Source organism: Phoenix dactylifera, unplaced genomic scaffold, assembly GCF_009389715.1.
Source record: "Phoenix dactylifera cultivar Barhee BC4 unplaced genomic scaffold, palm_55x_up_171113_PBpolish2nd_filt_p 000881F, whole genome shotgun sequence".
In the NCBI taxonomy this organism is placed as follows: Eukaryota; Viridiplantae; Streptophyta; class Magnoliopsida; order Arecales; family Arecaceae; genus Phoenix; species Phoenix dactylifera.
In genome coordinates this window covers 31,545-54,853 of record NW_024068244.1, presented here as the reverse complement: position 1 = coordinate 54,853, position 23,309 = coordinate 31,545, and the positions used below count along the sequence as shown (strand labels likewise).

The 23,309-nt window shown below is 41.8% G+C and overlaps 2 protein-coding genes across 2 annotated transcripts; both read left to right on the top strand.

Moving 5' to 3' along the window:
• Window positions 1–7,438: 7,438 nt before the first annotated feature.
• LOC120107485 (transcription factor bHLH30-like) lies at window positions 7,439–11,452 on the top strand. The gene is made up of 2 exons (XM_039120774.1): window positions 7,439–8,299; window positions 10,599–11,452. The coding sequence occupies exons 1-2, from the start codon at window positions 8,024–8,026 to the stop codon at window positions 11,067–11,069; spliced, it is 747 nt and encodes a 248-aa protein (XP_038976702.1). The 5' UTR covers window positions 7,439–8,023; the 3' UTR covers window positions 11,070–11,452.
• A 3,340-nt stretch (window positions 11,453–14,792) lies between these two features.
• LOC120107493 lies at window positions 14,793–18,354 on the top strand. Its single transcript, XM_039120783.1, has 2 exons — window positions 14,793–16,683; window positions 16,892–18,354. Exons 1-2 carry the CDS (start codon window positions 14,793–14,795, stop codon window positions 18,352–18,354), a joined length of 3,354 nt encoding a protein of 1,117 aa, XP_038976711.1.
• The last annotated feature ends 4,955 nt before the right edge of the window (window positions 18,355–23,309 follow it).

Sequence of the window (23,309 nt, the reverse complement as noted above, 5' to 3'; positions counted from 1 at the left end):
TATGGAATTTCCAGTTCTCCAGCAAGAGTCGAGCCTTGTAATTAATTATCCGGCCCGTCTCATCATGAAAGCTATTGCGCCTTGAGCCACCGCTGTCGACACGATATGCCTCTTTGCTGTTATCGAGAAAGCATGGCTTACATGGTCGTAATCTGATCATTTCTATAATTGCTTTAACAGGCAGATCCTAAATAGCTTCTGTTCGAAAAATCATGAAAGAAATCAGTCTCATTTGCCAGTTTATCTAATCACAATATGAAAGTGAGAACCAAAAGTTGTCAAACGTCTTAAAATTACATGGCAGTGTTATCTAGAGTGATTATGACACGAATTCCCCATGCAATTCAGTATCAGAAATTGTGCGTTCAAATACTTCATAATTTGTGAGTTGAGGGAAGAATTCTCAAGAAGGGATATACTTGCAGAACTTGGGAAGAGGAATAAAATCTCTCCATATTTGTCAACTGCAAAGACAAAGTCCCAGACCTAGCCCATGAAGTTAGGCATTGAACTTATGGGCTCGAGAATTGGTTCTCTGTTATTTTAAAATTTTGCACCTCTAATTGGCGAATACATGTCAAATATTTTGGAGAACTGCATAGTGCATCTTACTCGGACGTGATGCAGCAATGCATATTTTAGTATATATTTATATGGAATGCTCATATAAAATTATTGGTTGCAAGGGTCTTAGAGAGCTACAAAAGCTCTCCCGTCTGACTTTCAAATAATATATATAAAAAAATATTTTGTTTGATGACTTCTTAGATGAGGAAAAAATGTCTATGATTGATCCTCTACTTGACAAACTCCAAGGGATGAAAGTGATCCCAGGCGAATGAACCTCATGATGTAAATCCACCCATGAAACTGATCTTAAATGACTTCAAAAACTTGTGGCTCTCCAAGAGGCGGATGGATTTATCTCGCTCTATAACTACACCATCACATATCTATGTCCTTCTCAACTATTGGTCCCTCCCTAGAATTAGTTGCTATTTCAACAAAGCCATCTTTGTATTTCCTATAAAATAAGCTAATGCTATCACCTTTTCGCATTTCAAAAGTTCTCAACTTGAGAACCACCACCCCACTGAATAAAAAGCGGGCTGCTTGTGTAAGATCGCACGTAATGCCCTCTTATCTAGATTAATAAAATTGGCTGCTGAGGTCACCTCCAAAATTTTCATTTTAAAATGTAGACAAATGTGGATAGAGTTCCAACTCCATATAAGGTAGCAAAATATACAAAAAAAAGAGATAAGGAGACTCTCTAAAACAAAATAAAAAAAGAGATAAGCAGAGTCAATTATTGAGGCTGATCTACGTGCCAAGCACCCACTTGCTATTAGTTAAATTAATTTATGGACAAGTGCTTATTATTATTTATTACTCTCCCTTTATAGGATGCCACCTGCTTCTCTCTTCTCTAATCATCTCTCTCCCCGTGTATTTTGTAAGCATGATTTCAGAATCATAAATAATATCTAAGCTGAAGGTCAATGCGTTTTCATGTCAATGTTTTTGTACAATTAACAAGGATATTTCCTTGTCTCTCATGCGAAAAAGGAGGGGTTAGCTGCTAAGATGAGAGTGTGAAGTTTAGCTAATTTGGTCGGTAGGCACTATATAATGTACCATTCTTCTACGTAGCATACTAACGATAGCTATTGGCTGAAGTACTACTGGCCGACTAGATGTCAACTTCCATAGTCATGATTTGTGATATTTTAGTTTATTTTTATGTGGCTATGGCTATTGATTTCCACTAACTAATAGTTCTTGTTCCTTCTAGGACTTGTTTGTTCGCCGGAAGAGGAGGGGAAAAGTATGATCAAGAGAAAATGAAGAAATGACTCATGTTTGGTTGGAGTTTTTACATAGAGAGATATGAAAATAGCTTTTCTATGAAAATATGATTTCTATATTTTGTAGAAAGAAAAATCCATGTGAGATATGGAAAAGTCCAATTTTTATCGGTTGGAATTTAGGATAATTCCTTTTTTCAAAAATTCTCTGAAGTATTTAGATATAATAGAGTAAGATTTTTTCCTTTATTAAGGGTATAATAGATATTTTATATATTTTTTTTAGCAAAATAGACACTTGACCAAACATAAGTCATTTTGGAATGTGTGGTTTTCATATGATCTATGATGGCTCAGTCCACTGGACCGACCCATCTTTGAGGCAGGCCCAACCCCCTCAGTGGGAAAAAAAGATTAAAACAGAGGATCACAATCCCCTGCTCGATCGGCCCGAACGACCGCTATTGAGGTGCAGCCAAAGGAGCGCGGCCGGTGCGAACTCCTTGGGGTCAGTGCTAATGGGTGGCAGGCGTTAGGAGTTGTTGCAACCGGCGAACGGCCGGCCGGTGCCATCGTTCATCCGAGTTTATCCCTATCTCCCACAACATCTCTTTAAACCCCTCTTCTCCTTGATCGACCCATCGCCGCCCAACTCCCCACCTCCTTTCTCCTTTATCTCTAGTGGCCGACGTGCCACCTCGACCAAGCACCACCGCCCGAAGCCCTCCATTCTCTCTCCAGTTCATGTGCCTTGTTTGGAGAGCCATTCCTCCTCCTCTCACTTGGTTCCATCGGAAAATGCTACTGCTGACCGAAGAGCATCGCCTCCATCCCTCACCGATGAGTTCCCCACCACTTCCTTGGGCCTTGTGGGCTACCATCAAGGGCAGCTAAGGGGCACCGCCCCTCTTCTTTTCTTTCTCCATTTTGGCCAGGCTCGGTTGGCCATCGTTGGCCGCTCTCCCCCACCTGCCACCGCCTCCAGCTACTGTCTCGCCTAATCACCATGGTCAGCCACTAGCCGCCTCCTTCCTCACCTGTTTTCCGAAGAAAAAAGAAAAGGAGAAAAGAAGAGAGCGAATGCTTTGCTTTCTCTTTCTCTCTCTTATTTTCTCTCTCTTCTCTTCTATCTAATCTTTCTTTTTTCTCTTTCTAAAAGAGCTATGAACCCAATAAAAGGGTCCTAATTGCCTATCCTATGGACCCCAGGTTGACTCCTATAAAAAAACTCTAAACTGCCCTGGTGCCCGGTCCACTTACTGGACCGATCATCTCGGCCCGTTGAATGTCCTTGAAACCCCCATTAATGAATCTTCTTGAATGAATCTTCGCCCCAATTGAGTTCATACCCTTTGATTTATTGAGCAAATCGTCTAGATCTGATCCATCTGAAACCACCAGATCAAGTCTTCTTTTATTATTTTTTAATTTTATTAAAGTTATCAAAAAGAAGTTAATTTTGCCATTAATATTTTAAATAGGTCTAGCGGGGTCACCTAGTGAAATCTAACAATTTAAGATGAAAGAGGAAAGTAAATCTTGCGCTCCTTATTATTTCAAATTATCATGTCTTTCATGCATAAATTGCCAATAATAAAGTTATATTTTTCTTAAACTTATGGATCAATTTATATGTTATAAAAATTATACTATATTATGAAAAATAGTTTCGTGAATGCTTTTAATGGAAATAGCTTTGTTATGAAATATAAATCCGATCATGTCATTTAGTATTTTTCATCTATTTATGTTCATGTTTTAAAAAAGGATATAAGTATTTAAAAGGCTTAGATAGCTATGTATGATTTCTAGAATTAGGAAGATCAACACCCGGAGCTAGCATCCATTCAAATAGAGACTCTGATAGTGGGTATAAAGTTGGCATACGAAATATGAATCTATATCGATTACGAACACAGGCTTTGTCACGAGTATAAATTGACTGTAGCACAAATATCTGTGAGCAATGTTTTGAACTGTGATGTGAGTAAATGACAGAAAAATGAACTATGAATTTATTTATAATATGAACTTGGAACTATATTTATGAAATATTGAAGATTTATGTATACATGATTATTTTTATTACTTGTTTTGATATATCGTACTATGAAATACTTTGTTTTTGCAAGAACTATTATTTTTTTATAAATGATGCATTGATATGAAAAACTTATGCTTGATCTGGTAGGATAGTGTAAGTTTTACTTACTGAGCTGTATCGCTCACATATCTTTTTTTCTCTCTCTCCAAACGAACAGAATTAGTAGGGACAAAAGATAGTCCAGGCTTAGGAGTTCACACTAGGAAGCTTGGCGATCTATGTAGGAGAATTTTAATTATTTAGTTGGTCATCGATTTATAGCTTAGTAATTTTTAAATATTGAAGATTATAGGTTTAGTATTTAAGTTTAAATTTAGATGCTCTGAACTATGTTTACTTTGTTATCTAATGGACGATGAAATTAGATATTTATTTATTTTATTTCATTGGAAATGAATTTGGAAGCTAAATATAATGGTTGGCTCCATATTATCATGAGTCGTACCCTTCGGTAGTATGACCGTATTATGTCCTTGATTTGGGGCATGTCATAATTAACTAAAAACTATTTTTTTAGACATTAGCTTGTCAACTAAAATGTTCTAGCCAAAGATAATTTTTTCAACGAACCAAATGAGATCTTAATATTTGACCGGCCCCTAGTTTTTCATCAAGTTGGAAGGGGTTTGGGAGGGGGAGGTACTAACCGATCATCCTTTTTATTATAATGCAAAAACTTTATTTTGAGGCGGAGGGTCTCCGCATCCCTATCTTATTATATATATATATATATACCCACACTCCATGGCTGATGACCAACTGTTCGACTTTTTTAAATCAATAATAAATTTCAACATATCTTTTAAAATTACAAACTAATTGGATGAGAAGACAAAAGGATTTCTCTGTTTCTGTAAATCTTCTTCGGGGAGCCCTAGAATGTCAGTGGTTCTTCTAAGAAACTTTTTATTTGCCCTTCCAATATATATATATATATATTGATGAAAATGGAGGTAGGTAGGAGCTGACACCAGAAATATTATTAAGAAAATAAATGTTTACAAATGGAAAAAATGGAAAGAATGTACGAGGGGAAGCGGAGAGGAAGAAGGAAGAGTTACAAAGCTGATGTTAATGATCTAATGTTTCTCTATAACTGCTGATGGTTCTTCTTTGTTTTTGCTGAGCATAAGCACTCTAGCTAAGTTAAGTATGAAGCGCCTTCCAATAATCTTCTTTTTGATTTTGTTTCTTAAAGTCCATCATAGCTCTTTTTTTCTTTTGTAATTATTTATAATTATAACCATAAACATTATTATTATAAATAATCATCCTCGCCTAAATCAAATTTCATCCAATCATTGGATTATAATTGTTTATTGCTCGTCCTCTATAATCAGCAGCATGCACAATGCATGCCAAAGTTATAATTTCTTTAGACAAAAACAAGCCTACCCCTAGAGCTCTCCTCAAATGCAGGCAAAAGAAGAACATCTTTTATGTAACAAGTAGGTTCATCAAATAAACTTCCAGCTTCCCTATGATCAATGCATCCTGTTGCACACTATAACAAAATTGAATAAGGGTTTGTGGATGTCGGACAAGATCATATTAAAAACTATGAGAACCTCAGGTCTGCTGAAATTATTTAAGTTTCCTCTCAACATTTTCAAAAATTTTACAAAATTGGAGGTCAATGAGTTGTTGGGCGGAACTCATTGGCCAAAATGAGTTCTTCTCAACCAAAACGTCATCTGGTGTATTTTCAATTTGAGTTGGCTCTTGACGTCTATCGAGGAGAGGCAGAAATTCCTGAGGCGATTGGAGACAAGGGAGAGAGTTAAGGTGGCCACATCAAGTGTTTTGATGTCATATAATGGGAGAACCTTTCCATTTGGATGGGTCCATATTTTGAGTAGGGGCGGCAATCAATTAGATATGAATTAGGTCAAAAATTCATCAAGCCAAATTCGATCTTTTTATTAAAGTGATAAAAAATTCAGATATGAGCTGTTTATTTAATAGATAACCTGACCAATCTGTATAACTCATTTATCAAACAAGTCAGGTTAGGTTAAACAGATTAAGTAGATTTTTAATAAATTAAATGAATTTAAACTGGTTAAACAAGTTAAGCCGATTGGCTTAAACTAAATAGAAACATGTTAAATAGATTTTAAATAGGTTAGATAGATTTTAATCGATTTAAATGGATCCGGTTATGACCCAATTCAATTATTAAATAGATTAAAATAGGTTAAATAGTCCATTTAAATAGATCCGCTTTGATCGTTTACGGATCAAATTGATGGTTGGCCCAAAATTGCCCCCACTAATCTTGAGCCATCAAATGATGTTAAAAGATGGGTCGTGGCAAGAGTTGAAGTCCCCACAATCTGTGGTGGGCCTTTGGATAGCTCCATTGCATAAAATGAAAACAAGGAAAAGCGAAACATAAATCGACAACAATGTTGTTTTGACTGGAATCATCATTTTTTTTTTAGTTAAAAGGAAGAGGAGCAATACACTCCGGTCCAGCTTTCATTTAAAGAGCATATTATATACAGGAAGAGTTCAAGAGATGCTTTTATAGCAAGGGCATAAGACGCCACCTTGAGTAACGAAGTTGTAGTAAGATTTGACACAGAAATTTTTACCCAGTAAGAGCTGCCAAACCGTTCGATCTTTGACTGGAATCAACGGACAGCTGAAACTAGAGATAGGACGATCCGGGGGCTTCATCAATAGATTCAGTGTAATGTGAATCATATAACAAATCTCAAAGTTGCAGTGGTATCGCATTCAATTCATAAGAAGAAGCTTTGTTTTGCTTAATTGAAGAGACAACCTGTAGCCTTTGGAAAAAAAAATAAAACCATACATGTGTTTAGCAAAATATTTATTCATTATTTTTTTTTTTTTATGGCATGGATGTCTCGAAGCAAGGATAGCATCCTCCCACGCCGTTAGTACCGTTCCACATCCAGCCAATTACTGTAGCTGAACCGGCCTCAAACATAACTGCAGTGGCAAAACTTTCAGCCATGACTTTGTTATACTGGATGGAGGCTTCACACTGTAAATGATATGCACATTTCAGTAAATTGACCGTTCATATCAAAGTTTCCATATCGGCTATATTTTGTTATGAAGGAATTCTATTGATTATTACAAAGTTTTTGCTCTACCTTTTATAATTTGAAATTATTTAATATTAAAATAGTAATAGTTATAGTTATCCAAAAGCCAGCAGCGTTATTTAACAAACCTAACCCCATAACTTGACGACCATTTCCAATCTCTCCATCATTGGATATTAATTACTAGGAATTGTGCGTCAGACCTGAACATCAACAACTACCTGCACTTCTCTACGTTAGATTTTATCAATAATATCTTTCCTTCTCTCTCATATGTGATGAATAAAAACGGATGAACACTGGATTAAACCTTGCTCATTTTAATGAATTAGAATTATGTAGACTTGAATCATTTACTTCCTTCTCTCAAATAAAATAATTTAAAGCAAAATCCACAGATATAAATCAAGCTAACCACGAAGTTGCTAAACTAATACCAGTCATTTGTCCAAAATAAGCATCCCACCAATGGATATAAAAACAAAACAAAGGCAAATAAAGTAAGCAAATTGCTCCTTGTCTTTCCAAATATTTTATTCAAAAAATCAAATATAAATCATAAACTCTGTTTCTTCTTCTTTCCATCCTCCAAATCAACTTTTCTTCACCCCTCCTCTGTCCGGCAAAGATTCCTTCCGCGCATCCAGAGATTCTCTCCTCTCCTGCTGTTCCAGAACCCCCGTGCTACATAGAGAAAAGTGTGGTAAAAGGGAGAGATGGTGGAGTTTTCTAAACAGAGGTCCAAGATGAAACCGTTCTCCGAGTGATCTCTCCCGCCAAATCTCTCGTTTCCCGCGTAATGGAAGCAGTCGATTATAGTGGAAGACGACGACCACGGCTTCATGATTCCACCGGTGACCGAGTAGAAGGCGAGGCGAGGAAGCTCCGGCGCCACAGGCTCCCCTTCTGGTTCTGCCCCCCGAGCCGCCCCCCGGGCTCCTGAGTTCCTTGCGTTTGTTCCTTGTCCATCTTCTTCTATCTCTTGAGCTGGTTAATTTTCTTGTCGTTTGCGATCCGTTTGGAGGGGATAAATGGGTTCGATTCCGCTGGGGGATTACGGAGTTCTGAGAGGGTTTCGTGAGGCTCCTGGGTTCGCTGCGGGGACGTCAGCGACGCTGGTGTTGGATGGGGAGAGAGGGGAGCTGGTGAGGACGCCCGCCCGGGTGGGGAAGAAGGGGAAAGGTGGCGTCTTGGACGCGAGAGTGGCGATGGCTTTGAAGAGCCACAGCGAGGCCGAGAGGAGGCGGAGGCAGAGGATTAATGGACACCTCACCACGCTCCGGAGCATGATTCCGTGTACCGACAAGGTTGGTGGTTCCCCGCTTCCTCTTTGTCTCTTCTTCCGTGGTTCTGTTCATCTTTTGTGCCCGCCTTGCTATTGGTTAACCTGTTTTCGTTAATTGGAATGGTTGTCCTTTTTCTTCTGTGGTTTTGATTCTTCTGGTCGATTGACGTGTTTCTTTTTTTTTTTTCCTTGTTTCCTATTTGTGTTTTTTCTATTTTACTGTGTGTTCGTTAAGAAAAAAAAACATTTTTTTCTGTTAATTTTCTTATCATCTGAGCTATGTGATACCTTTTTTAGAAGAGAAAAGGAGGAAGCAAGCGAAGGAGAGTGTAAAATCCGTTCCATGATTCGAAAAAAAAGAGAGAAAAAACTACATAATGGGGAAAAGGTCAAAAAGAAACTACATCTCCTTCTCATGAACAAATTGAAGACCTTGCCTTTAGTTTCCTTCTAAACAATTTGATCAGTAAAGAGCTCGCTCTTTTGAGGCCTATTTTTTTAAATGGATTTTCTAATCTACTTTGTAAGGAAGTTCTGCCATTAAACTGAGAGCATCAATTTCTACTTGCAAGATTTATGTTTGAATTCGAATTGTGGTGAATGCGTCGAACTAGTAGACAAAAGCTGTAGATACTCTAAGAACAGTAGACTGATGTTCCTTGGCCCTCAGATATAGTCTTTTCATAGTATAGAAGTATGTTTGTATGCTTTCTTTAATTTGAGCTACAATCTTCTTCTTTTATAGCTACAATCTTCTTTTAAGGTTCTCAGCTACTACTTTCGATCTGAAGTTATAATTTCTTTAGGGTTTAGTGTGCGGTTTTGATCATAATTTTTGCTCACTTATTCTTTGTTATATTTCATCAACGCCCCCCCCCCCCCTTACCACCACCACCAAACCAAAAAAAATAAACAAAAAACAAAAAGCTCACACCTTCATCTGGAAGATGGAAGATGGAAAAGATCTTAAATGTTCTGGATTTTTGTTTGATCACATACCTATATCTGGTTTCTAGGACTTTAGACTTTGAAGGTTATATGAGAGAACACATGAATGTGGTAGATTTTTTATTATGAGAAATCTTATTTCCAGGACAATCCTCTGAGTCCACTGTCCTAGTGAAGGATACTAGAGTCCCATTAAGTTTATCTCCTCTACAAATTTCAGGCACTTTGCAACAGTTTGCGTGGCAGCTGCAAATGAACTGGTGAAGATGAAAGGAGTGGATATCAAGTTACAGTATATTACCATTACAGTCTTTTCGCCACTCTTTTAGTCCTCTTTGTCTTGAATAATCATAATAAACCTTAAATTTGAAAAATAATTATCGTTTTTGTTATCTTGGTGATTAAATGTCAATTTGTTTCATATTTGTTAGATGATTCACACCCCTAACTATATAATCTTTCGTTCTTTATCACAGGCTAAGTTCATGGATTTGCTTTATATAAATCTATTCATTCGCTTTCTATTATGAGTGTTGATAAAATGGAGATTTGCTTCTTTGGTGCCCTGACAGTGAATTGGTCAGATTGTTGGATGGCAGAGTATGCACTCGCGTAAGCTGGCCTTTCTAAGATGAGGATGTCAAGGTAGGTGTTCGGTAATGTGAGGTTGGGCAGTGAGGTTGGGCAGAATTAAAACTGAACATACTAGAAGTGTATTAAGAGTCACAGAAATTGAGGATAACATGATAGAAACCCAATGATGCACTGAGGTGTAAAGAAGGTTTTAACAAAGAGAGATCCTCAGATCTGCTGTGTTCTTGTGATACTTAGACTTTAGCTGGCCTCACATCCTTTGCTATATTATGACGCTATTGCATGATGAGACAAAATTTTGGATCTAATCTGTATCGCCATTCTGCCTGCACGTTACTGCTCAATATTCATGGTTAAGTTGTGTTCTCTCAAGCCTTTATTTGCTTGCTAATTCTCAACTCTTGATGACCAACTTCCAAGAAACAATACCTATGGCATTTGTCCCTTCATCAGTTTTTACCGTACGGGCAGTATAATATTTTTCATCATGTATTTGGTAAATTATGTTTTATCTGTTGCCAATATATCTGGGTAGTAATTCCTCATGCAGACCGCATCATCCTAGTTGATCGAGTACACTGAATCTCTGAAAGGCACCAGTATGTTATATATAATATTTTTTAAGGACCTTTTAAATACTTTATTTGTTTGGAAATTATTTTTGACCACCGTCCGTTCTCTATTGTGAAAAGTTAGGCATTCGATACATATTAAAGTGAAGATTCAATATGTTTGTAAATAGAGAAAAGGATAAAACAAATAAACTGGCTACCTTGCAGTTGGATAAAGCTGCACTGCTTGCAGAAGTGATCAATCACGTAAAGAGACTGAAGAGCAATGCAGTGGAGATTAGCAAGGGTTGCACCCTTCCATCGGATGTTGATGAAGTGAGAGTTGAAGTTGAAGGAGATGAAATGAATGGCGGGAGCTTTATAATAAAGGCATCACTTTGCTGCGAGGACCGGCCGGATCTCCTCGCCGATATAAGACAAACACTCCAAACTCTGCAGCTGAAAACTATCAGGGCAGAAATTTCAACACTTGGTGGCAGAGTCAAGAATGCTGTTGTCGTGATGTGTGAAGGAAATGCCAGTGATATTGAAAAGAATCTTTACGCCTCGTCCGTTCACCAGGCCCTGAAGTCCATTCTTGACAGGGTCAATTCATCAGCTGACCTTCTGCCAAGGACTGCATTCTCTAACAAAAGACTAAGGATCTCACCATACGCATCCTCAAGCTCCTCCTCGTGAAACTTTTGCATGCTAAGGAATGATACAGCTGCTGCTCAACGGCACACACATTTATGGTGCTGCTGTAGTTTGTTAGTTTATGTTCATATTGTGGTGGAAGATTTCCTATGGATATATAGGTGCTTGTGCTCGATATATAACTATTAGCCACGAATATTTGGGGAAAGGCCTGGTTTGAGCTATATTAAGAATCACCATGACCGCCAGCAGATTTTTGTTAAAATGCTGTGTAGCTTCTTGACCTTTCCTCGAAAAGCACATTGTTGCTTATTTACTGATGTGAGTGCATGTATATCACTTTAATTTTAGAAAGCAGGTCCTGGACTACGTGGGTCTTTTATAATTGAAATAAAGCAATATATGCAAACTTTTCTTTTGTTGCATGGAATGATATGTATTACTTTGTGCTGCAATTTTTATACAGATATGTTATATACGCTTTAGATGTTATTCTCATTTATTTTACTTGAATTCAGACTGTTGATATAAATCATAGTTGAAGGTAAAGGAACTTAAGAGATAAGGCCAGTTGTATTCATAGGCCACTTCTTACTATCTCATCAACCCCTCCAGACCTTCAGCACCTTTTGTGGAGAGACATGTATTCATAGGTCACTTCTTACCTTTTGCAATTTCTGGCTTATGCCCGGTTTGTTTCAAGAAAAAAAAACAAGTTGCTTGCTGTTGGTAACTTGAGGAGAAGTGAGTAGGAGGATAGCTTTATTCTTTGTGTAAGCTGGTCCCTGAATGGTAGTGAACTATTTGTTCTTGAGATGCAGATCCTTAAGGGCCTCATGGCTCTTTTTGGTATTCCAACAAAAGTTAAAAGGATGTTGGCACAAGAGAGAGGAGCAGCACAGGTGAGAGAGGAGAGGGATTGAAGCATTTATGCATTGTGTTGGGCTATATGGCTTCAATACAATGCAAGAATTCTCAAGTAGTCCTCGGATATTTCATTCGATTAATAGGTTGGGATCGAGCTACCGGCAAGAGGTGCGCCGGAGACGTCGAACATGTTAATGCGTCGGCAAGAGGTGCGCCGGATTCAGAGAGAGAAATAGTGGAATCAGGGGGGCTGTTTCTACCCAAGATCCCAGCATAACGATTCCATTCCAAATAAGAACATCCACGCCCATACCGATAAACTATTCATACCAAAAGGGTTATGTGTTGGCTGGCAGACTCGATGCTGCAGTGTGGGGTTCATATCTTGCTACAAGGTTTAGGCTTCTTGGGTTTTCAATGACCTCCACTGCCTGAATATTGGGGTATAGTTTTGGTGGGTCATGAATTTTTTTTTTTTTTTTTGAGACGTACGTGACTTGTTCTTGGGAACCAATCTAAGATTTGGAGGCTGTAGGTTCCTTTTTTTTTCGGTGTTTCTAGGGATCTTGGGTCACCTTGATCTTTCCTTGGACTTTTTGTTCCCGTTTCATTACTCAATGAAGCGAAGTGATACTATTCCACCATTTTGAAAAAAAAAACATAATCTTACCTAATATAAATATATATATATATATATACACTAAGCCAAACAATAACGAAATTTTCAACAGTGTCCGTTCTTCCTATCCTTTGGACACTTCTATGCAACTTCTTTTTAAGAAAAGCAAAATCCTGGAAAGCATCCTTGGGTGGCATGCATCTGCGTGAGTCCAAGTTGCTGGGCCCATGGGAAGATACAATCGAGATTAGGGTTAAAAATGGGCCTGGTCTAGCCCAGAGACTTTTCGGCCGGGTCGACTTCAGTTCGGGCCTTCGGTCAAGTCCGAAATTGAACATATCGGGTTAGGACCTAAAAATAGGGATCATATGAATTTTGGGCTGGGCTAGAGTCTTTGCTTGCCCTGCGCAGACCTGGATATGTCTTACAGCCCAAGCCAGACTCGGATCAAAGCCCGATCTTCTGCCGGGACTTTTGGGTTTAGCAGAGCATTTGAACCAATTGGGCCAAGAACATCAGGTTAGTCGGGCTAATTACGCCCAATCCACTTAATCAGGTCAGGCCTAATTAGGCTTCGAGTCGGGCCAGGACTTGGGCTCGGGCTCTTCGGAAACAGTTTCTAGGCCCAATCTCGACGTGCAGCTCCAGCAAAACAGTCCTGAGCCAATCTAGGCAGGGAGTGTGGCCCATCCTGGCCCAATTCAGTTCTAATCAACGTGTTCGCATGCTTCGTTACCTTTAGTCGTGACGTGCCCTTAATTGCATTGACCATAATACCCTTTATAAAAGTATAGCCTGCGAGAATGTCTTTATGTTTCCATTTTCCATTTTGTAACATAAATACCCTTGTTTTTCCCCCTAAAAATCACCCTTGAATTTGGTCTTAGGAAATTTTGTAACATAATAGTGGTTATAATAGTTTAACAACCCGACATGATTATTGTGCGAAAATAAGAAACAAAGAAATATCATTTTAATATAATTATTTTTTTCATTAGTCAATGGTTTTTATAGTCCATCTATTATCTAGTATACATATCTAAAATGGAAACGCTTGTTTTTAGCCCTCCATTTTTGCCTGTGAATATAATATTAATGGCTTGGATATTAATGATTTCAATTAGCATTAAAGTATATTGCTTAATATATGACATATATTAATGAATCACTATTAATGCTCATTATTCCTATACAATAAAAATTTGTTCTATTTATTATAATTTATTATATTTTTATATTATAATTCAAAAAAAATTGGTAAAGGCCCGTGCATTGCATTGGGCTAGTAATAATATAGCATTCTATTACATTCTTATATCATATTTCAAAAATATTTTTTTTTAAAAAAAATTATATATTACATGGAGTGGTATTATTAATACTGATCTTAATAGTGAAAGTTTCTACGTGCAGGAACGGGATGTGGGCCGGGGTGCGAGTGGGCTGGATGGCGGACTGGGCCAGGTCGGTGACAGGCCAGAGACCATTGTGTTGAAGCGGCCTGGTGGATCGGACCCGAGCCCGAGGAAACGGTCCAGGAGCCCATGTAGGGCATTTGGCACGGGGGGCAAGTCGGAGAAGGGGACGACTCACATCGCGGGGGGACTTCGATTTCCGGCAGCGATGAAGGGACGTCCGGTGTTTGTTCCCCATCGAAGGAGCAGGAGCTCTCCTCCCCCTCTATCGGCGGCTCGTCACCGGCCCCCGCGGGTGGTACGTGAGGTCAGGGGCGGCGGTGATCATGTCGGAGGCGGAGTGGCGGAGGCTCCGGGGATGACAAGAGCCAGTTCGGAGGCGTCGAACCTCTCGGCGATGGGGTTGACGGCCCCACTCAGGGTGTCCGGCAAGGGGGGAAGGCAGGATGTGGGAGCTGGGGAAGTCGGTGCCAATGGTGAGATGCCGATCCCAGACGGAAACTCCATGGTTGGGTCACTGTGCCAACTGGCACGGGAGAACAAGGCTTCAGCTTCTGTGCTGGGAACCGGGAAGATGGTATCGGTGGATTCAGGTGTCATCAAGAGCGCTTGTGGCTTCAGCACAGTGCCCAGCCGGGTGGTGACAGAGGGCCCTGCGGCAGTGGTTGAAGGCAACGCAGTTTCAGCGTGCCATTTGGCACGATCTAGTGACGGAGGGGATCACGATCGAATTGTGTGTCAGATGAAGGCTGCAGCAAAGGGTGTGAGCCATGATGGTTTGGTGGGTGGAGTAGCTATAGAAGAGACGGTGTTCCATGATTGCAACCCCGGGGCAGGGGGTTGTGATGTAGCCTTGGGCGATCAATGAAGGTTATACTATGGAATTGCCGTGGCGCGGGGAAGCCTTCCTTCGCCCCAGCTTTCCGTAGGATTGTGCAGCAGCATAGTCCGGATGTATGTGTGTTGTTTGAGACCCGATTATCGGGAAGGAGCCTACAGAAGGCTAGAAGAGCAGTACCCCGGACGTGGGGATTTTATGCAGTAGAATCTCAGGGATTGTCGGGCGGCATCATTGTCACTTGGTTGCAGGGCTCTTGCAGGCTGGATGTCTTCCATGTATGTACCCAGGAGGTGGTAGTGGTGATCTCGGAGGGTAGCGGAGTGTCATGGGTTCTTGCTGCGGTGTATGCTAGCACTGATTTCAGGGAGAGACGGATATTGTGGGAGGAAGCATCTCAGTTGATTAATCAGGGGTTACCTATGTTGGTGGCTGGGGACTTCAATTGTATTGTTGATCCTCAGGAGAAGAGGGGGGGGAGGCCCTTCTCATATGAGAGGAAGGTCAAGGAGTTCCAAGATTTTTTAACATCGAGTGGGTTGATAGACTTGGGGTTCTCTGGCTCTAGGTTTACATGGTGCAACAATCAGCAGGGCCGGGCTAGAGTATGGGAGCGACTTGATAGAGCCTGTGCTACCGCTGGGTGGGTTCAGTGCTTTCCTGATCACCATGTGCGCCACTTGCCCAGGATCGCGTCGGATCATTGCCCGCTACTGGTGAGTACAGAGACTTATTTTCCAGTTCGTCATCCTTTTAGATTTGAGAAAATATGGCTCTGTTATCCGAGATCATGGGAGATGGTGAGAGAGGCTTGGAGTGCACCAGTTAGAGGAGATGCTATGTATCGGGTGTCTCGTAGATTGGAGCTGACGAGGAGGCGACTAAGGAGATGGAATCGAGAGGAGGTGGGAGATATTTTCAGGAGGATTGAGGAGTCGGAGGAGGCCATTGCCGGATTACAGGCTCGGGAGGATCAAAGGGGTGGTCTAGAGGATGTGGAGATGGGGGAGCTCAGATCATTATTGGCATTGCATGATGGGCTCCTTAGACAGCAGGAGACATTTTGGAGACAGAAATCGAGAGTACAGTGGATTATGGAGGGGGACAGAAACACTAGATTTTTTCACCAGGCGACAGTTATCAGAAGGCACCAGAACAGAATTAGAGTTATCCGGGATGAGGAGGGGCAGCTATCAGAGGATCCGGAGGTGATTCAGAGGATCTTGGAGAGCTTCTTCAGGGCTAGGTGGACAGAGCTGCCTATGGGTGGGAGCTTAGCGGATATGGCCCCGCCCTTATCTAGGGTGTCAGAGGAGGAGACAGCAGCGCTGATTAGTCCAGTCTCGGATAGGGAGATTAGTGAGGCAGTGAGGTCCTTTGCGGGGGACAAGGCTCCAGGGCCGGACGGCTTTCCACCCTTGTTTTTCCAGAGATATTGGATGATAGTTGGGCGAGATGTGACGGCGGCTATACAGCAGTTCTTTCGCACAGCGGTGATGGCAGAAGATTGGCAGAGGACTTTCATTACCTTGATACCGAAGCGGCAGGATGCTTCGGAGCCGGGTCATTTTCGTCCGATTAGCCTTTGTACGACCTTGTACAAGGCAACAGCGAGGATCCTTGCCGGCAGATTGAGAGATGTTCTCCCTAGGCTTATTAGTCCAGAGCAGGGGGCTTTTTTGGAGGGACGAAGCATATCTGACAATGTGCTTATTGCCCAGGAGTTTATGTTTGATCTCGGTCGGGCTCCGATGAGGAGGAGTCTGATGGGGGTCAAGCTTGACATGGAGAGGGCCTATGATAGGGTGAGATGGGATTTCTTGCAGCAGTCCTTGCAGGAGTTCGGGTTTCATGAGATATGGATCAGTTGGGTGATGGGTTGTGTTCGTGCTCCCTCCTTTGCTATCTTGGTGAACGGTACGCCGTCACGCTTCTTTATGTCCTCAGGGGGGCTGCGCCAGGGATGTCCCCTCTCTCCCCTATTATTCATTATGTGTGCAGATGCACTGTCTAGATCCCTACGGCGAGCAGTGGCCACTCAGGAGTTGGAGGTCTACAGGCCGGCGGTGGGGGCTTCTCCGATTTCCCATTTGCTCTTTGCTGATGACTGTCTACTTCTTGCCAGGTCGTCACGGCAGGTGGCTCAGGCTATTGGTCAGATTCTTTGCGGCATCGGGACAGCGGGTCAACCTGACCAAGTCAGCTATTATCTTTAGCCCAAAAACCAAAGTGGAGGTGAGGCGGTCTATACTGGAGACCCCAGGGGTGGGAGAGCAGGAGGGCACGATGACTTATCTGGGGGTTCCACTCTCGGGCCACAGGTTGCGGAGTAGGGACTTTACATCCATGGAGCTTAGCATCAGACGCCGATTGGAGGGGTGGCAGATGTTTACACTTTCTATGATGGGTAGGATTACTCTGGTGCGGTCAGTTCTTACTTCGATCCCTATCTTTCTACTTTCCAATGCTATCATTCCAGTTAGAGTCTTGAGGTCCTTTGAGCAGCTATTCAGGAAATTTATCTGGGGGAGGAGTAGTGGCAGAGGTGGAGTCCACTTGCTGGCATGGGATGTGGTATGCCAGCCGACTAGCCATGGAGGTTTGGGGGTGCAGTCCCTGGTGGCGAGGAGGGAGGCTTTAGTGGCTAGACATGCGGCTAGATTCGTGCTTGAGCCCGAGAGCATGTGGTCTTCGCTGATGAGGGCCAAGTATGGCACCTTGGTGCCCGGGGCCCGAGCCGGTCGTCACCACTCTCCGATCTGGAGGGAGATGTGTGCTAGTGCTGGGGTGGTGCTTCCGGAGATCAGATGGACCATAGGCGACGGTCGGTCTATTGATGTGTTACAGGATAGTTGGATGACCGAGCTACCGATCTGCTGTATGCCGACCATGGTGGATTCGACGCGATTATCAGGGTGCAGGGTGAGTGAGCTGTTGACCTTGGAGGGGGGCCGATGGAGGGAGGAGCTGATCCGTGAGGTTTTTGGGGAGCAGCTGGCGGAGTCGGTTTTATCCCTTCCTGTTCTCTTCGGGGGTGGAGCCGACAGATTAGTTTGGATGCCGACCGGACGGTCGCGGGTTCGGGTTAGAGATCTTCTTGCCCTGATCGGTAGGGAGCCAGCCCGTCAGATTGAGGGTGGGTGGATATGGAGGATGAGGATTCACCCCCGTGTGGCGTTATTCATCTGGAAGGTGGCTTGGGGCTGCCTTCCTACGAGGAGCTTATTGGTTCGGCGTGGTATGGCGGTCTCTCAGTGCTGTGAGGAGTGTGCAGATATCGAGGAGACGATCGAGCATGTCCTTCTGCGGTGTCCTAGAGCCCGAGAGATTTGGCGGATGGCACCAGTCCTACTACCCGATTCAGTGGTGTTTGCACAGGATTTGATTCATATGTTGAGAGTCTCCGTGCGGAGCCCCAGATTTGCTGAGGCTGGGATTGTAGTGGCATACCTGTCCTATTACATATGGCTGGACAGGAATGCCGGTCTTTTCGAGGGGAGGAGGTCGTCTCCGAGGATGGTGGTAGACAGAGCGATGCTATCTGCGAGGGAGGTTCTTGCGGCTACCGTCGGTTTTCTTCTGGGTTAGCCAGGGACATCTGGGGTACTTGTCACGCTGTTTCAGCGCCCCGGTTTGCCCTTGTTTCTTGGGTACCTCCACCCCCTGGCTTTCTCAAGGTAAATTTCGACGGTAGTCGGTCAGTAGATGGTGTGACTGGAGGGATCGAATTTGTGATCAGGGACCATCTGGGGAGGATGATAGCAGCAGGAGGGCGGCGTACGCCGGGTCTCACAGTGGTTGGGGCTGAGTTGCAGGCGGCATGGGAGGGTATATCCTATGCATGGCATGTTCTTGGTGTGGAGAGGGTATGCCTCGAGGGTGACTCTTCTGTGGTTATTGACTGGATTCGAGGAGCGGATCGTTTTGGAGATGGCCACCCCCTGGTTCGGGAGATCCGTGGGTTGGTGCGATTGATGGGTGAGGTTCAGATTGGACATGTGTTTAGGGAGGCGAACAGAGCTGCAGACTGGGTCGCCTCCTTTGTAGCCCGGCACTCCGGAAATTTTCTGTGGACGTCTGTGTCGGACGTCCATCCTTCCTTGTATCTCTTACTGTCCCGCGATATGGCTGGGTGTACTCACGTCAGAATTATATGAAATGAGTAGCCGCTTTTAACCAAAAAAAAAAAAAAAGTTTCTACGTGCAGGTTTAGCTTGTGCAAAGTGTCTCATGTGATCTCGGTGTTAGTGATGGAAGTTTCTATTTGGCCATAATATATAATATATAAAAAAATGGCTATTAAAATTTTATATTTATTGTATTTTATTATATTACTATATTTTTTTAAATAAAAGTTGGGAAAAAATTATACCTTGCAAAAAAAGTATTGGGGGAATTATATGCTAGTGATAAATTATTTCTCAAACTTTTTGAAAGCAAATGCTTTCACCACAAAATAAATGCTATTTTCCAATCCTCCTCGACCCGTCCTTTTTGTTTTTATGCAATGCCAAATGTGCACAGCTTTGTTTTTCAAAAAAAGATATCTAGCAATTTTTTTTTTATTTTTTATTTTTTTGTACATACCTAGAAAGCATTCTTGGGTGGCACAGAGCATTGGCTCTATATATGTCCAAGCCGGAGGGAGAAGACAACCGAGGTAATTGTATGTTTTGCTCTATTCTATCTCTCTCAGGTATCTTAATTATTTAAAGCTTTGTAAAATTACATCGTTACTACTGCCAGCAATAATATATATCCTTTTTCTAAAATACCCCTTATTCATGTTGACTACAAACAACTTTAGAAAGATGATGTCTGTATGTTCCCATTTTTTTCCGGCATAAATGCCTTTTTTTTTTCTCCTTTTGTCGAGTCTCTTGGCTTTAAAGGCAGCAAGAATTCCAACATACGGTGGTATACAACAATTTTAAAAGCCCGACATGATTAATGTATAAAAATAAGATAAAAAAGGATAGAAAAAAAAATCATAAATTATGATCATGAATTGTGATAGATGCTATAATCAATTTTACAACTAGTGACCAGTTTTGTGGTAGACATCAAACTATCTTCTCAACTAAACACTGCTACGTACTGCTCCCTACCTTTAGAAAAATTTGATGCTCTAAAATTGAATTCGGCTCTTTATCTATTTCTATGTGCAACTATGTGTACAAGAAAAGAAAAGCGTCCTTCAGTAGCACATTGCATAAGCCCTAACGTAAAGCAGTTGGAATCAGTTTGGACCGAAACTTTTCCTCTCAATCTTCCTTGACTTATTACAGTATATGTTTGCCGCATCTTCTTCATTGGAATGTAGTGTTTTTTTATTCCCTGTTACCCCATTTATCATAAAACCATTCAATTGTCGTAGCCTTTGTTTTTCAAAAAAAAAAAAAAAAATCTGATCTTTTGATTTTTGAGTCAGCAAGGTGTTGAAAAAAAAAATGGTAGTTATGACATTTTAAAAGCCTGGCATGATTAACGCGTAAACATAAAATTAAATAAGATAAGAATGGAAGAAACAACAACTAGCACCTTGAATTGTGATGGCCCTCGATTTTTTTTCATATATACAACGACGACTCACTCGTGCATGAGTACAATCAATAAAGTTAAAAAAAGGAAGTTCTTTATCCAGGTAATATCTTCAAATGCCACCATTCTGCCTGTACATTTTTATTTTTCTGCTCATATCTGCATAGTTCTTTCTTTGGGATCAAGAATTTAGTGGCAGTATATGCATAATTATCATTCCAGATTTTGTCGACCGATTTGGTCATGAAGGCAAATATTCATTAACCCTCAAATATGAGCTGCATGTGTGTTACTAATTTTCTTCTAAATTTCTAATAGATAGTCGAAGGGCCAACGCTGCATCACTTCCAAATCCTCATCGCCTTAGGTATCTTCAGGCAGCTGCAATGTTTCCTGCATCTGAGGTTCTCCAGAGTTTGAAGCCTTGGGTCAACACATTACAAATTTTTGGTGATTGTTGCGTCCATTTTGATTGCATGTGAGTTGGAATTTTGACCTTATAAACTGTATTAACTATCGGGTTACTAAGCTTGTGGTTGTATGTAACTTACTGCAATGGCTATAACCCATCATTGAATGTTGAGATCAAATGAGATTAGTGTTTTTTTTTTTTCCAGTTGCAAATTTTTGTATAGGGATCATGCATCCTTATGAGAAAGAAATCAAGTCTTTATCATTTCTTTAACTGGAACAATGCTCAGGAAAATTATCATTTTGTAGAATGATATACCGAGTGGCATAATATTTTGAGTGAAGCAAAACCTGGATTCAAGATATTAGTTAAGAGCAAAGCCTATTTATATATTCATTTTATGAAGGTGAGATGGTTGGGAGCCAGCAGTGTTGTCCTGCTAACGGGGCAGTGTTGCTTGAATGTTTTGGTAGGTGATCTGTTACATAGGACATGTGGACTGATGGATGGTCCCTCTGCCTTCCTGCTTGCATGTCATCTTAGAATGGAATATGATCCATGAATTAGGCTCATAAGCCCCAAAAGAGGGCCCTGTCACTGACTATGAGATATTTCCGGCAGGTGATTGATGCCGGCAGCCTCACTTGTTTGTAGGCCTCTGCTTTATGGTTCTTTGCTGGTGTCTAGGGCATTTCTGCATGTAGAAGTTCTTGGAGAGATGAATTAATGAGCTGGGGTCAAATCTGCTGTATTTGATTTGTCTTTATTTGCTGTATGTACCCCACTATCTAAGTCAAGACTTGTCTTACTCTTAAAATAATTTTTTTTAATGATCAAGTAATTCTAATTTGGAGTGTATCTCATTCAGGTGTCATCTAAGCTTGAAATGAGCATATGGAGAGCTCACACATTTACGCGGGGTCATGCAAGCATCTGCAAATTTGCTAGTAATTGGTGGCTCGTGTGTTCATTGAAGAAAATCAAACGTCGACTTGGATATGGGATTAAGGCAGCGTTTTGGGTGCTGGATAGCTAACCCAGGGATGGATACTTTTAAATCCATGCAATCACTTTTAATCACTTATTTTTGGATTAGTAAAGCATGAGAGTTAGTGGGATAAGTTGGGGGAAGAAAACAAAAGGAAAACAGTAAGACCGGGTTGAGAGACTTTTGTGGGTTAACTTGTTAATTTTATCCTTGGGAGGGGGTTAGGGCCTAAGGGATAGGGCTGCGAATGGGCTGGGTCGGGCGTAGCCCCTAAACAAGCGCTGATTGTAGAGCTCAGGCCCAAGCATAACGCCGCCCTAATCAACCCCAGGTTCCGAGGCTCCGTCCCGACCCAACTTGGGTTCATATTTCAATCTGGGCCGGCCCAAGTTTGGCCCCTCTGTATATGTCAGCTGAAAAGTAGCCTGGGCCTGCTCGGACTAAATCAGTCTCTCTTCAATGTAGGTCGAACTGGGCATTCGGCTTTAAGTTCTGAACTTGAACTGATTTTTCTTGGGCGACCCCAGCCTGGCCATTTTTTGGCGAGCGTAAAATTTTGATTAATATCCCATTTTTGGGCGATGTTTGGCTGGTTCAATCGGTAACGGTTCGCCGGGTCCTAACTTAGCAAGCAACAAACAAGCTTAAATAGTTTCCTCTGCTTAGAAGGCCGCATCAGCGCAAGAGGACTACGGCCGTTACCTACCTGACAAAAGCTGAAAGCGATGACGCTAAATCAAGAGAAGAAAGTTCAAGTTGGACTGTGAAGAACAGTGCCTTCTGATACTAAACTATTATGAGTAACATGACAAAATAATAACTATATTGCTTACAAAAATTACATGTAAATGAATACTCTAGACCTTATCTCATGTTACTGAAATGATGGACTACATGTTGATAGTTCAGTCTGTAGATTTTGAATGTGTGCATGGCGAATGGCAGGCGGTCGCCGAAAATGCCTCCCTTCCCAACTCAGGCTTTCACCAGCTCACTTGCACGGTATATTTATGAAACTATGGTGCTGGCTTATGGACGCTCCCACTGCTCATTAATCTAAGGAGGCATCTTATGTGACATGAGATGCAGATCGAGAAGAACCCATGCCGAAGTCTTCATAACTTCTTGTCTTTTATCTAGTATACTTAAAAAAAAAATATGTATAAGAATCATCCAAGCCACTCCTGTAGCCATCAGCCCCGAATGAAGATAGAGAGCTCTGGAGCCCCCACATAACCAAGCCCTGCTGCACTTGGGATCCACCAACTAGAGTAGCCGCTAAAAGAGGTAATCCCTCTCAATCCATCATGCAGAGAGCTAGGAAACTAGGACTACAAGCGGAGGCCGAGATTGCCGGACTCACGGACATTAGCACACTCTTCGGCGTCCGGCTGCTAACCCTGGACTTCAACTGGCAGGCAGTGGGCGCAGCATCTCCAGTGCCAGGGGTCCGTCACTTTCCGCTGCTTCCCATTGATGGCGAGCTTGAAAACTATCTGATGCCCGTCCAATATGGTCTTGACGACGGGATTCACGAGTGCGGCCCTGGCCATCTCTGCCGTCTTGTACCCTCTCCTTCTAGACTTTCCTGTATCCCGCCGT

Excerpts from the sequence above, each read along its gene's own strand:
- LOC120107485 (XM_039120774.1), top strand. The coding sequence starts at position 8,024 with ATGGGTTCGATTCCGCTGGGGGATTACGGAGTTCTGAGAGGGTTTCGT. Across the intron at positions 8,300-10,598 it reads TGATTCCGTGTACCGACAAG|TTGGATAAAGCTGCACTGCT; the intron begins GTTGGTGGTTCC and ends GCTACCTTGCAG.
- LOC120107493 (XM_039120783.1), top strand. The coding sequence starts at position 14,793 with ATGAAGGTTATACTATGGAATTGCCGTGGCGCGGGGAAGCCTTCCTTC. Across the intron at positions 16,684-16,891 it reads CTTTGCTATCTTGGTGAACG|GTCGTCACGGCAGGTGGCTC; the intron begins GTACGCCGTCAC and ends ACTTCTTGCCAG.